Source organism: Apis mellifera, linkage group LG14 (assembly GCF_003254395.2).
Source record: "Apis mellifera strain DH4 linkage group LG14, Amel_HAv3.1, whole genome shotgun sequence".
Lineage (NCBI taxonomy): Eukaryota > Metazoa > Arthropoda > Insecta > Hymenoptera > Apidae > Apis > Apis mellifera.
The window spans coordinates 7328086-7343693 of record NC_037651.1 but is presented as its reverse complement, the minus strand read 5'-3'; the positions used below and the strand labels follow the sequence as shown (position 1 = coordinate 7343693).

Below are 15608 nucleotides of genomic sequence, written 5' to 3'. Positions count from 1 at the left end.
CAACCACCCAATATCGCCCCTATTATTCTCCCTATTAATCGGTTTACGGCGTCCGAGATGTTGGTCCGCGATCTTGGACGAAGCCTCGAATTCGCGTGCCAACTCTCGCCTCCACTTTCCGTTTTCTTCATCACATTCCTCCCTCCCTCTCCGATAATTTTATTTAAACCTCATTCGATTATTTTTCCTCCCTTCTGCTTCACAACAACGTTACGTACGACTCCCGGAGTAAAACGTAAAACGACGGTTCGAAAAAGATGCAAACTCGTCGGATCGTTGCATCACCTTTAAATTTCCGCCTCAATCACGTACGCTCGTTATCTTTCTCTCTCTCCTCGACCGAGAAGTGTTCTTGTAAATCAATCGAAACGTAGAGCGTCGGAACACACACACTCGATATACCTACAGTATACACACCCTTTTCGTTTTCACTTGTGATCGCTCAATATTTGCCCACTAGACCAATCGTGATCCAATTTCCTCCCATCTTTCCCCTTTGGTTAAGGCGACCTATATACGAATGTACAGTGTCCTCCGTGTCTTCGATTCTTCGCCAATGCGTTATTCTCTATTTCCATTCCGTCTGATTAATTCGATCGACGCGTAACCGCGGACGGAGAAAACTGGGATTGATTCGCTTCGTTTCGGGATTAAATCGATTTCCATGGTGTCGAACGGAAATTAATCAAATCCAAATTAATAAGGAATCATCCTACGCGAGCACATGAAATTTTCTAGCCCAAATGTGTATATTGTTCGATGTGTATATTAATTTGTGAATAGCGTAAGAAGGAATTTTTTTTTCATTTGGAACCATCTTTATTTCATTCGAGCAAAGTTTATCAGAAATCTTATATATATATCTTATATATTATTTAGAAGTTGGAAATATCACAGTGAAATTTCATCTTTCTGGAATCCACTCTATCCAACTTTTCGTAATATTCGCGAATACAATGAAATACCTCAATGTAGAAAAGTTTTCCGTTTCTAGACCCGCGTAACCCTTTAAAAGAGAAAAAAAATTAAACGCGGGATCCTTCAGTTTCCCTCACCAAGAGGAAGGTATCATTGATTTTTAACACATCTCAATTTTCTCTAAAAAAGAAAGAAAGTTTCTACGCATCTTTCAATCTTTCAATCTTTTTTCGAGCCACACAATCTTTGCAACATCTTTAACAATTCTCGATAAACTATCCTCTTCCATTTAAAAACGAATACGAGAAAACCTTTCGAAGCAAGCTTCCCACGAAACCCTCGAAGAAAGAGCGAATAATTCCAATTTTCTTTTTTTTTTTTCCCCCCCAATCCAAGAAACTCGGTTGCATTAACTGTACGAGGCGCAGTCAGCCGTATTTCCATTGCAAATTAAACGCGGTCCCAATTAAATTACAACGACAGCTCGTCCTGTCAATGCTCGCGTCGACGTCGTCGAAACGCATAAATCACGCGATCTGGGTCGACCAGTCGCGGCTGACCTTGCCAAAGTGGCGGCTGCGAAATCCGGAAACATCGATAACCTAACCTAACCCAATTCGGCGGATACGCAGAACTTATTATTGCACCCTCACCGTCAACTTCTCCAACACGATCGTGCAACACACGAGTATTTTATCGGCTTTTTCTCTTTTCCTTTTTACACTATGCTAACATTGGATTTCATCCTTGGCGATTATCGTTATCGGTATCGGCATATTATCCCTCGAAAGTTTAGCCGTTCTCGAGAGCTTTCAGATAGTTTAGAGACTCTAGTTCAATGGGCTATCAAAGGTGATGAGGATCGAGAGAGAAGATTTACGATTTGGTGAAAAAAAGGAATTTCTTGGGATAATACATCGGTGTAAGATTTGAAATATGAACAGTGTCAGAGAGTTCGTTCGATGTTTCAAGAGATATCGTCTTTTCAAATATGTAAACCTGTTCCTCTTCCTGTAAATCTTTCCCTAAGTAAAGTGCAAGTGACAAGACAAAGCGTTCGCGAGTTACTTGGCGACTCGACGAAAGATGTCGTGTTCACGAGGACGTTTATCGCGAGGCAAGAAAGGGAGGGGAAGTCTCGTCGAGTCCTTTCGTGTCGCTTTCACGGTGAATATTCAGATAATAAGTTCAGGAAATTAACGAGGAGTTTCTTCTTCGAGATTGATTATGCGTAAAATCTTTGCGAAAGGTGTCACGAACAATTATAAATCTTGATAAGTTTCGTATATTCTTAACTACTATGCAATCCTTAACTCTCATTTATCATAATATTTAATAGTATTTAATCCTGTAAGTTGTTAATCATCCAGTTATACGAGAATATATGATTCATTTACGTGATTAGAGAATTCTTCTTCATGGAATAAAATCTCGATTCGATCCTCCCCAATAAAGGGGGGAGAGACGTTATTATTTATTTTTCGAAACCAACGCGATAATTGGCTCACCTGTTCGGCACGCGGCCTAATCTTCTCCTCCTGCTCCTTGGTCAGGTCCTCGACGAGATCGTGGAGGAGCCTGATGTCTTGGGGGCTGGGGGAATCGACCCTGCCAGCCCCCACGCTCATCGCACTGTGGGGCGCCAGTTCACAAGAGTCACCAACCTCGCCCTCGGTACCCTTCTCGCTATCCTCCTCCCACCCCTGATCTTTCTCGGACCACCCCTGCTCACTGTCGGTCACCCTTTCGTCGTCATCGCTCATTTAGAGCATTCGAGCAGCTTTCACGCGATCTCGGACTCTCACAACACTCTTAATATTTTTTTTTTTTTTTTTTTTTTTTTCACCAACGATAGATGCCAGTTTTTCAAACGAGGGATATCTACTCCAACATTTCGTTTATTAATTAAGTTAATTCCTCTTCTCTTCGCAATTCCTTTCTCTTCGATATCGATTTACGTTGTTACGATATTATTTCGTAAGAAAAAGATTTCTCTTTTCTTCTTTTTATTATTATTTCTACGGTAAGTTCAAACTCTTTACTTTACTCGAAATCCGAGTAAAATGTTCGAACATGTTCAAAATTCCCTTGTGCTTTGTATTGCAAATATTTAACAAATCCAAACTTGGTTGAGTTACTTATATGAGACTTATATTTGTATCGATTTATTATGCGTGTATGTTATATATATATATGTATAGGATATCTTGAAAAAAATTTACTCGACTGAAGAAAATTCCCTCGGTTTAATTGACTTCGTAATTCCCTTCTTCCAACTGTTATCGAATAACACTTCTCTTCGACACTAGAGATTTCTTGCAAAGATTCTCACAAAGTCCCCGTAGGAATCCGTGCGCTGCGAGGTTTCCGGCTTATTGTCGAGTTGAGCAGTGATCGTGCAGAACACTTGAGGAGGATCATCAGCCAGTGTCTTTAAACACCCTCGATACCGAGCCACGCGACTGTCTCTCCTCCTCCTCCTTCTCCCCTTCCTCCTCCTCCTCTTCCTCCGCCTCCTCCCCCCTTAACGATCCTCATTTTCCTCGGAAAAAAACGAAGAAAAACTCACTCCTCCCCCTCGAAGAGGCGTACAACACAAGTCGCAACAAGTCTTTCACTCGTCTCTCACTCGATCCTCGACGCACCCCTGCTGCTACGCAACCGACCGATTCTCATCACCGTCTCACCACTTGACAGATCGCACTGCAATGCCGGACGATGTCGAAAAGCGTGTCGAATTTCCCGCGTTCACTCGCCCGATTTTCCGCGGAGGGCATCGCGTCCCGTGCAGGCAATTGCGGGAACACGCGCGCCACTGCACGCGGTGCACGCGGCTGCCACCCTCGAAATACACCCTCGATTCTGCGCGACGTGGCCGGCCAAAGTGGGATCCAAGCTGAGAAATAATGTAACGCGCCACCACCGCTGCTTGTGTGCACGGAGGAGGGATGTGGCGATCGCGAGGGTAAAAAGAGGGTATAGGGTGGGTGGTTGCGCGATTGCGAGGACGATGCGAGTCATTGATGCGGCTGTGACCTTGTGGTCGATCGCCTCGCGTGGAAAAGGGTGAAATAATTTCGAGGCTATCGAGGAGGAGAAGAAGGGTGGGGGGTCGGTCTTTTTCTTCTTCTCCTCCTCCTCCTCCTTGTATTTCGTGTTCCCTTTTTTTCGAGGAAAGAGAGATGGATGATGGATCGAGTTGATTATTAATGGATGTTGTTCGCCGGTGTGTAACCTTGTCCACGGAGCGAGGAAAGGTTGTCCTCGTGTAGGGGTGGATCGAGCAAGCGGTGATTAGCTTATTTATTTTTGATCGCAATCGATATCGGTTGGCGATTAGTGAAACGATGCATTATTCGATCTCGTTTGTTTGGGAAAACAACGTTGTTTTTGATGGATTGTTTTTGAAAGCGGTTAAAGTGTAAATGATTGGACGATGCGAGTAATTTAAAACTTAAATAATGATTTTATACGTATATATATATATAAAATGAAACTACTCGAGCATTGACATTGAGATTGATGGAATAATAATTGACGTGGAGGAATAAATGTTTTAAATGGCTATAGCCGGATTCGATCGAGCCGTTTCCACGAGGGATGCAGTGTACTATCGATTTTTCGAAAACTCGCGTTAACCTTGGGCAATATTTTCTGTCACGCGTAATAAAACTACCATTCTACTGTAACTACTGCTGTTGGACATCGCGAAGACAATGCGGTATTAAAATTTAAGAAAAAGAATCGCGATTAAATAAAGAAAAAAAAGAAAGGGAAGGGAAATACGCACCGTCACAAGTTGCGCCAAACAAATGAAACACAAAATCTCAAATGATTGGAAGAAAGAGACAAGAGTTCCATAATCGATAGAGAAAAAAATTCACCAAAATTATTCAGAATTTCTATCCTCAAAAATAAAAAATTCGATCCACCATCCGGGTCCAGGCGCGAGATTCGACTGACCACTTCAACTACGTGCCACCACCGTCAACCATCGAGTTCGACTCTTAACCGGTCCAGGTGCGGTTGCAGCTTATATAAGGGAGAGGACCCGATACCACTGTTCCCCGTTTTCTCGATTATTTGAATGCACGGATTGTGGGCGGAGGATGCACAAAAGAGAAACATTTTTCCACCCACCCACACTCCCCCTCCTGGATCCCCGCATATCTGGCTTCGGTTACCAAGGTGTCTTCTGGGTCGAGATATATTTTGGCAGGTGGCCCGCGCTTCCGATGGAGGGCATTGATTTTATCCACGAAAGGAAAGTGGACCTTCCTTCCTTTTATCCACCACGATGGGGATGGCATCTCGCATCTGCCCTCCGCGATTCTCTACATGTGCGCGCACTACTCTCCACTCTCCTCTCCCTCCAATCAACACGCCTCTATTTAGCTCTATCGTTAGGGCCGAGTATCGGCCGAGAACTCGTTCCATTCGCGTGTCCTTCCCTCCCCATTGCCCTACATTTCCGGCCGTCACCGTGGACGCGCCCATTTTGAATCCTGTACACCCCTCGTTGAATTGAAACAGGCTGAGATAATTGGACGACGAATAAAAAAAAGAATTTTAAAATATTCGGTATTCCCGATATTTCTTGATATGGAAAAATTTTGAAACTTTTACCGATCGACGAAAGCACGATTGCTCGAACGAACTCGAAATTATCGATCGTCAATTGCTCGATCGGTTTTCACGAATTTTCGCGAATTTCGAAGTTCGACGTAATGTGTTACCGCGGCGATAGTATGCCTAGTAACCGTACCGATAGTGCCCTATGCGCGGTTATCGATTCTTAGTGTCGCAACCGATAGACCATAACGCGGTATTCCCTTTGCATCGACCCGATTTACCAAGGACCGAGGAAACTTGGCTCGCGAACGGGTCGAACCAACGGGGAATTACCGCCATTTTGTCCGAGCACGCGAACGCTCCAAGCACGTGGGGATTGCGAGCGGTGGTGCGACGCGAGCTTCTCGAAACTTGCTTGCAAGGATCCCGAGGTGAAACGCGAATAATACTCGGTCGATGAGATCCAACTGTCGATCAATTTTCACTCAACTCGTCGAAACTTGTCTTGGATCTTGAGAGAGAGACAAAGAGAGAGAGACACGCGCGGTTTAAACCAAGTCTTGTCTACTGCCCTTCGAAACATCTTCGAATAAAACTCTTCGAAAATCCAGAACGCACAATAATCACAACACGATCGACCACACGAACGAATTCGTTCGTTCCACCATATATATACTTGCGAAATTACCCTTTCCAAACCTCCCTCGTTTCCTTCTCCCGTACGAATCGATCGATGATCATCACGACCTACCTCGACCCAACCTCGTCCAATCGAGGATGACACACGAGCGGAGAGTGCGATTTGCCGGTATCCGACAAACCAACTCGCTCCTCGCGTCCTTTTTTCTCCCCCTCCCCTGTGGCTCGAGAGGGGTTGACAACTCGGCACGATTTTCTTTCCGATTCTGTCATCGATCGAACGCGATCCAACGATTGGATTAACCATTAACCTGGACACCACTCGATAATCTTGCGCGTGAATCTCTCTATCTCTCTCTCTCTCTCTCTCCTTCCCCCTCTCTCTGTCTCTCTGTTTTCCTCGACCCTCCCTCGATCCCCAAACGTCCTCCCTTTTTCGCTCATCGGGAAATGAAACGCGCGCCATTCGTTGGACGACGATCGGCCACGAAGCTTCGATCGTGGAACACGCGTTCACGCGCAGCCCGGCCTTTTTTTTTTCTTCCAGTCTTATCAATTCACCGTTTACATGTGCTCTCTGCGCTCCTTCAGGGACGATGTGGACGGAGTGGCGACGGTGTAACCTGCCGGGCAGGACGGGGGATACTGCGACACTGACAATAGCGCCTTCTATCGGCGAGCCTCTGCCAACCACCCCTCCTTTGCCTCGTCCCTCGAGCACACCTTCCTCCGCCATCGTTCCCTCTCTCTTCGATCAACGCCGACGCTATACGCCATACCCCCTCTCTTTCTCTCTCTTTTACCGCCCGTCGGTGTATCCGTCTTTCACCCTCGCTCGTCCCTGTCTCTCTTCCGGGATCTCCTCGCTCTCTCTCTCTCTCTCTCTCTCCTCTTTTTGCTTTTGTCTCTCTCTTCCCCTCCGTTTCTCCTCCCTTCTGCTTCTTCTTCCTCTGCTCTTTCTCTTGGATATTGGGAGTTTTATCGAGATTCTTTGTCGTTCTTGCCAGAGATCTTAATATAGATTGGTGTCTTTTCGTTGGAAATTTGTCGCAGTCTTTTTTTCTTCTTCTTCTTCTTCTTCTTCTTTCTATTTTTTGAAGTAACTGTTTTAACTGTTTCTGGAACAGTTCCTTTCCGTCTAATCGTCGTCCGATTAATGCAACGTTCGTTCCACTCGTCCTTTCCATCGTTCAAAGTGAGAGGAACATCCTTTTTTCTTCGATGTTGTTGCACACTTTAACCTATTGCTATTTCATTTTGCCACGGGAATATTTGATGTTGTAACTTCGCTCTTAACTCGAGACAATTTTTATTCAGAGTAGTGATGTAATTACGCGATAATAGCTTAATTAATCCAGCTTTTAAATTTCGCGGACAATTTTTTACGGTTCAGGGATAACAAACGCGGGGTTTAAGGGGTTATTTTTCTTTCTATCTCTTCTTTTACAAAGAAACGCGATTATCCCATTACACGCTTCGATTAATCCACGTAACGAAGCGTGTAACATTTTTCTTTATGCAAAATCTTGTTGCAAAATACGATTAAATAATCTAACCTTTTCCTAGAAGAATCTTTCCAATCTCATCAATCAAATATTGGAAAAAATATACCATTTCCAAAGATCATTTGTAAAGAAAAAAAATCTCTTCTCCTTCCTAGCAATGTTTAGAAAAATGAGAGAAAAATTTACAAATATCCAACATAAATCGATAGAATCGCGTCATCCTTTTCTCTCTTTTTTTTAATTACTTAAAAATTCTCGATACGATGCAATTTCGTTTTCTCCTCGATTCGAGAGGCGGGGGCGAGGACGAATAATTTTCAACAACGGGACAAATGGGATTGTTTCTGCGGTTATTAAAGGAATTCCCGAAGATCGGGGAACCCTTTGTCGCCGGCAACAATAGGCGTGTCTTTAATCCACCGTAATAGTTTCCGCGACATCGTGGTAACAACGTTGCTCGAGGCCTGTGACGGGGAGAAGAGGCGCGGTATCGGTTATCGATATTGGCGGCTTCGAGCCCGCCCGATGTAAATAGCTTCGGCAACGATGATGAGCTTGACCGATCGAATGTCGAGGGAAAGAAGAAACCGATCCTGTCCTGCATTTCGATCGGTCGAGTCGAAGATTCACGAAGGAATGATGAAAAATAAATTGATACACCGTTAAAAAATATTATTAAAATCCCGATAAAGTGGGAAGCGATTTCGAGGAAAGGATTTTCCAAAGAGAAAAGTGAAAAATTCCACCCTTTTTTTTCCTTTTGTTTTCAAGCATTGCCACGAAATTGGTCTATTTAGAAAGACGTAATGTTGCAACATTTATAAAATTAGCCGGCATTTATTCGAGGATGATAAATTCAATGATTCCCTTTCCTAAGTCTCGTCGCATCGCTCAAAGCGATAAAATTGCCCGTAACTGCGGCCATACGTATCGATTACGAAAGAGTTAGTCCGCCAATAGTTTCGTATGCACGAAAAAAAGTTTGCGAAACTCGGTTAAGGGGATGATGGAAAGATTCGATGTCGATCGAACGATATATAACGAACATCGGATCGTCGTGACGTTGTGAAATTAGCTTAAACCTGCTTGCTTCCATATACGTATATATATATATATACATCGAAACCCTCCTCCCTTTAAAAAATCATCGAAACACATCGAGTGTTTTGCTCTATTTTCACGATCTATAAACGGGTGAATCAAGTTTATCACTTTAATACGTGCTTGTAAATACGTGCCAAACGTGTTATTCGTGTCGAACGAGCTCTTTCTTTCCACGACGAGTTGAAAGTCTCGAGACGACATTTGACCCTCTACAAGCGTCGATAAGCGTGTCGGCTGTACGAGGCGTCGCCTGTATTTCAAACAAGGAAAATGTTTAAAGGCCGGCGGTCCCTGAGGAGAGACCGATCGAGTGGGCTTCTCTCCATCCATCCATCCATCCGATCCTCGGCCGAGGAGAAAAGCAATGACAATGAGAGCGTGCAAAGTATATGTCGCCACTTGTTCCAAGACTCCCGCCGACGGAAATCTTTATTCACAGGGGAGTAGTGCGAGAGTCAACTCTTCTCACCCTCCTCTCGAGAGTTATAAATTATTCGGCAACCTGTCGTGTAATCCCTCCCCCCTCGCCAGATGATATCGACTTTTATAGAATCCGTCACCTCTCTCGACGAGGATTCAAGCGGATCATCCAATATTAATTAAGACAGACGGTTCGAATAATTTCGAATACATTCACACAATTCTTGTATAACAATTTTGTATTTAATTTTTAAATCAAGAGATTCCATCTTCTCGTTTTCTTTCTTCTTTCTTTCTATCTTGCTCTTGCTCTTTTAATTTAAATCTTATCCTTAGGAAAAGATTAAAATCGCGCCTGTGTAATACTTTTCAGAGAGTCTCTCATTGGGCTCTCGTTTCTTCTCCTCCACGCGAAATTGCCAACGCGATGGAGGAAATTTTTCGAGGTATCACGGCATAAAATCGGCATCAATTTGTGGAAATCCAGAGTGCGGGTGTATTCCCGCCCCCGGCGACTGCGGCGCAGACTGATTGGCGCCAGCCGGGGCCGCGTTACCACGGGGTGTCATGATAAACGTCTCTATACCACTCTGCCACATGATTGGCAACAATGCTGTGAATTTCGTTCGAAACAACTGTATCGCTCTTCTATGAGACCTAGAAACTATAAATAGCGAAATACTGGGTCAGTATTTTTCCGAGGAAAAATAACTTGCTTGTCCCCGCTATGCGTTTTTCTTCCCTCCCCCTTTTTGCTTCCTCTTTCTTTCTTTCTTTCTTTTCTTTTCTTTTTGAAATAACACGTAACACGTTTGGTATATTATATAAAATATTCATTCCTTCACCCCCGAAGAATAAATATAGATGTTTATCGGGGAAAACAGGTAGCGTAGGATGTATGAAAGGTAATATATGCATTGCACGTGATCGATAAAACAACGCAAGGGTAGCATCAAGCATTTTAAATGACCTACATACAATTCCCCCATTTCTCCTCCGCGAAACGAAATTTCTTGGCAGATAGATATAATCCAACATTATCTTTTCGCTATTTATACCCATCCTTTAGCCACCGCCAACGCGGATAAAGTCCGTTCCCTCAACCGCGAAACGGATCCTCGATTCGAAAATCTATTATTTCTGTATTTCTTCTACCGTTGGAATCAACCGATGTTCTGCACGGGTGCGAATATTTGGAAATTTCAAAAATTTCGGGTGGGGAAGGAGCTCGATCGCGAAAGATAGAAATGGAGATCTTCCATTTTCAGTGATGCGAGATGAGATATGCCGGACGACTGTGCGGTCGCCTGGGAGATGGACGCGGTGCATGTCGATCAAACGAGGCCACGAGGTGGAAAGCAGCGTAGCGGACGAATAATCTAACGAAACTTTGGAAAATATTCCGCGTTTAACGAAGAGGCTCTCTCCGAAGAAATCACGTTTACGAGGCGAAAATAACCGGACGGATTACGATTACTTTGAAACTTTGCATCTCCTTGGATCTTCGTTTAGGTTTATTAAAAAACTAAATTCGTCTTCCCCTGAATCGAATAAGAAAACTCTCTTCCCATCAAACTTCTGTAAAAAAAAAAGAGAAACCAGCCAGGAAAAGATTTACTTTTCGAAGAAGAAACATCCTTCTTACGAGGGAAATTTTTCCATCATAATGCAAAACTTCCAAAACTCCAGAAAGGATTAAAAGTTTTCTCGGGGTGAACGAGTGAACGGTGAACGATAATTCTGCCGCCTCGTGTCGAGAAGGAAAAAAAAAAGAAGGAGAGAGATTAAAGGACGAAGAAATTTTTTCGCCCCTGAATCAGAATTTTCTTTTTCCTCTCATCCCAAGATAACGTGAAGTTTATTAGAAGAAGTCGAAAGAGCTCGATGATGTTCCCCTCCTCGACCAAAGTTCCAAGACGGTGAGGGTTCGCATGTAAATTCGCGCCATCTGACTTTAGCCCAACTTTTCGATAATTTCCAAACTCAATCCAACCGACGATCAAGAGAGAAATCCTATTGAAATTTGCTTGCGGAATGCGTGGCTTACCTGGGCTACCTTTTCTCCCATGTTCGACGTGTGCATGGCTCCTTGGAAGTATTTCGCGGACCCGTTGTCCTGCAAGGAGAACTGCAACGGATGAAAACGAAGAATTAGAGAATCTTTCTTCTTCTTCTTTTTTTTTTTAGAAAAATTTAAAAGGGACAGATCGGATCTGCGTATGCTCACTTTGTGTTTGATGGAATCTGGCCCCATCTGGCTGAGGGATGGCGACTTCCGGTCTTTCGACATCCGCCATTTTTGCAAGTCACTTTCGGACGCAACGCCGGGAAAGATTTTCGAGTGTTTAGTTGCTAGAAACAGAAATATCGGGATCAGCGGGAGGAGATACGAGGTGTTCGTGCCGTTCGTGTGTTTCACGATATATTCGATTATATCCTATTATCAAAACTATACTGTGTGAAATACAGGCTCGATTCAAAATCAAAAACTATCCCAACGGTGTCACGGAAAAAAATATTATTGGTATATATAGATCTGGCGTATCTAATCTGTATGTACGTTCGCGCGTAATAATAACAATTTGCTAAACTTCGGTGCACAATACAATTTCTTTTTTTCTGATTTATCAAAGCTTGAAAGAAAGAAAGAAAGAAACAGATATTGAAGAGAATGGAATCAAACTCGCTTATCGATGTTAACGCCTGAATAATAAAGTCTGTCTTGCTAATCAAATCAAATTACAACGACACGCACTATTTCTAAAATACGATCAAGATAGATAGTAGTAAGCGCACAGATATGAGTCACGAGTGATTCAAATTGTCGTCTATTTTACAAAAAAAAAAGAAAAAGATAATAACGGTTTCATTACTGTAGAGTAGAGAGGAAAAAAAGAAGAAAAGATGGTGGAAAAGATACAGAGCCTACGCACGGTGTAGGTATATGTTTGCGGAATATATATAGAAGAGAAATAATAGGTGAAAAGAAACGAATGAAGAAAAATATAAGGAAAACAACGAAACAACCGAGCCTATATCTCGTTCTAAAAGCGTTGAAATAGTGTGTTCGTTATATTGGGTTAGTCAATTCTGCACTAAAAGCTGCATACCTGTGAAAGAAATTGATCGTTTAATTGATAAAAAAATGACCGTGTAATTATTCATATAGAGATGACAATGCGATAATTTCTACTTTCTGCAAGATGATATGTGTGTGTATGTGTGTATATATATATTTATAAAATTTATAATGTATGTATATAGACATGTATATAGATACACATAAAGACGGGGAAGTAGTGGGAAATCTTTATTCTAACGCGATGATTTGTACAATGACACGTAAGTCGACTGAGTGATCTCCCTCCTCTACACCATTTCCCAATATAATAAATACAGGAAGAAAACTTATCCGGATAATTTGAACGATACAATTCGCTTGAATAAAAAAGAAAGAGAGGATGAAGAGAAAGCCGTGTAAAGAGAAAAGAAAAGAAAAGAAAAAGAAAAGAGATTCAGCCAATTTCTTTGCCCCATCGCGTGATAAAAAAGCGTAATTAACAAGTTCGTTAGCTCCCATGTTTCGATCAGCCTTCCGTACTCCATAGCCTCGACAAAGATTCGTCGTCACTATCCTCCGCGTATATGAAACGATCACCATTCATTTCGTTTCAGAGAAATCTTGGATCTTGAACTAAATTTCGTGAGTTCGCGGGAGTACAAAATGGCTGACCGTGCGATGCTACGGTGCTCGTCTTGTAAACAGTACACGGTACAAGTGGTACACGAGGGAAGAAATGAGGGGAGGAGGAGGAGGAGGAGGAGGAAGAAAGAGGGTTGGAAGGTGATGCGTTGCTAAAGAAAAAAAAGACGAAAGGAGAGAGAGAGAGAGAGAGAGAGAGAGAGTGACGTGGAGAGAGACAGAGAGAATGTAAACGAGTAAATAAGAGCGGTATATATATAAATATATATATATGTATAGTAATACATAATAATGGAGGCAGGATATAGAAAACAGGCCTATGAAAGCTGAATCGGACAACGGTTACGTTATCTGTGGAAAAAGCTCATGACCAACAAAAAAGAGAAGCCGCAAGCGCTTGGTAAGTTGTAAAAGGGGTGCAAACTCGCCGGCGCTCGGTCGGTTAAAAAGAAAAAACGAAAAGGGGTTGCAGACGGGCTGCACCATCCTGTTTTACCTTCCGTGAGATTATCGACTGTCGCTGGTCGTCGCTCGAGGGTGACGTGTTCGCTCCCTCGGCCCGCTACTAAAATACGTTCACTGTTGTTTGACTTTTGGATTTTTATATTGTTTTAACGTTTTTTTTTTTTTTTTTTTTTTGATCGAGGGTCACGCCTGATCCGAATGGAGGGCCAGGTGAGGATAATCGCGCCTAAATAATTCAGGGGGAGAGAGGGGGAGGGATTCAAAGAGCGGGAAGGGGGGATTGATCGATGGATAACGCGGCGTTCCATCGACGCTCACTTCGAGGGTAGTAACAGGGGGGGGTTGCGCTCGGTCAACGAGCGCCAACTCGCGCCGTTTCACCGAGGCAACGCTCGGCCGTGGATACACGACGTTCTTTTCGACGTTCTCTCGATACCTTTTCTCGATAGTTGACAGATAGCGAACTTTAATTTTCTCTTTTTTTCTTCCAACAACATCCATACGAGATAACACGCGAGATAGAGTTAAATTTTCGTTATCGTTTCGCGAAAAAAAATTTTCGATACCAAAACATTTCGTCTCCTTTACACGCTATATGCAGATTCGATCCGAAGCGAAGAAGCTTCGTGACAAACTCCGTCACGCGAAAGCTTTCTCGCAAACCTCTCCGGCACGCACGCCAACTACTATCTGTCAACAGTCGAGGGGGAGGGGCGGGGTACGGAACATCGCATGCGACACTATTACGTTGTACATCGTTAATTGCAATTTCGCCGCAATAGCTGCATCCGCATTCGAGGCGTTTACACACACACGCGCACACCCACACGCACGCACGCACGCATACGATCGCACGTTCTCTGCGAAAGCGAAACGAGCGAAACGAATAGATATACATATATATATATATATATATATCTCTACGCTCTCGGGCCCATCCACCCCCTCTCCTCCCCTCGCCACCACGATCTCGGTCGCGACCACGATCGCGATCGTGGTTTGAAAGCGAACCCGTGTCGCCCCTGTCGTCCCGTGTCGTTCACAGGAGGATAGGCGATGGGGGGGGGGAGGAGGTTTGGGGACACGGGCGGGGCGAATAATGCAACACCTAAACAAAAAAAAAAACCATCATCGACCGTCGTTTGTAAAAAAGATAAAAAAAGCCGCCGTTTCACAGAGGGAAAAAAAAAAGCTCGAGCTGACATGTCAATAGGCAATACCACGGAATACCGAGAGAGAGAGACAGAGAGACAGAGAGACAGAGAAAGAGAGAGAGAAACAGGGAGAGGGAGGGGTGGGCGGAAGAAGAAGAAAGAGAAACTGAAAACAGGAAACGAGCGAACGAGCAGTGGGGAGGGGTGGGGTGGGGGTGTACGTTGAGCTACTTACAAACGCTGCAGGTGAGGCTGCGACACGGCACCCTCGCCGTGTCCGGTTTCACCGCCCTCCTCGAGATCGCGTCCAAGCTCGCCGCATGCGACACGCTTCGGGACGGTCCCTCCGCGCCGCCGGCCGCCGAGAAGTTCGCCCCCTCCCAAATTCCAGACTTTTGGGACACCTGGAAAACAACGGACGAAAGAAAAACGGGGGGGAAAAAAGAAGGGAGGAAAAGAAAAGAGAATAATAGACGAATGTACATTGTACTAATCTCACTCGACTTTTTTTTTTACTTCTAATCAACGATAACAACAACAACAACAACAACAAGGCGAAATTGGAAACGCGATCTATTATGTACATATCATGTATACATATAGAGAGAGGGGGGAGTTGGTCACACGTAGATAGCTCTACCCTTGACTCGGACTTCCGTTTCACGTGACAACCCTACTGGTATATCGTTAGCATCGCGTACACTCCTGCGACACGATCGATACCGGACGTGTTTTGAAGCGGGTGCACGCGATCAGGCTGAATTTACCCGGAGGAGCGAACAAGGGAGGGGAGAGGGAGAGGCCTTCGGGGTTGAGGGCTAAGGTTTAAGGCTAAGGCGAAACATGTCGGCAGCAACGAGGAGCGTGTACGTATTACACCAATGCGCGCATCGTCGTTTTTCTTCGCTTCTTCCATCGCGCCCCCATTTTCGAAAACAACGAAAATACGGAGGGAGGAGAGTCAATTTCCAATTTCTCAATTTCCAACGTTCGTTAATAAAAATTTCCAACGCGGAGGACGACAAAGAGGAGCGAGGACGAAGGAGGAGGAGGCAGGGGAATTGGGGAGGGGAGGCGTGCAAATGGAGGGTGTGCGAAAATTGGCGGATGCTCGTGGGAACGGGGAAT

The 15608-nt window shown here is 44.0% G+C and overlaps 1 protein-coding gene across 15 annotated transcripts in view; it reads right to left on the bottom strand.

The window, feature by feature from the left end:
• The window catches only part of LOC410498 (potassium voltage-gated channel subfamily H member 6), a 109501-nt gene that overhangs the window by 45563 nt on the left and 48330 nt on the right, over nucleotides 1-15608 (bottom strand). For 14 of the 15 annotated variants that reach the window (XM_016916277.2, XM_016916280.2, XM_016916266.2 and 11 more), the window contains 4 exons: nucleotides 14716-14884; nucleotides 13358-13426; nucleotides 11386-11510; nucleotides 11206-11286 (listed from right to left, as the gene is read on the bottom strand). In XM_016916277.2, the coding sequence (XP_016771766.1) occupies nucleotides 11206-11286; nucleotides 11386-11510; nucleotides 13358-13426; nucleotides 14716-14884 (444 nt within the window). The remainder of the gene's footprint in view (nucleotides 1-11205; nucleotides 11287-11385; nucleotides 11511-13357; nucleotides 13427-14715; nucleotides 14885-15608) is intronic. The other variant, XM_016916270.2, reaches the window with a different exon arrangement.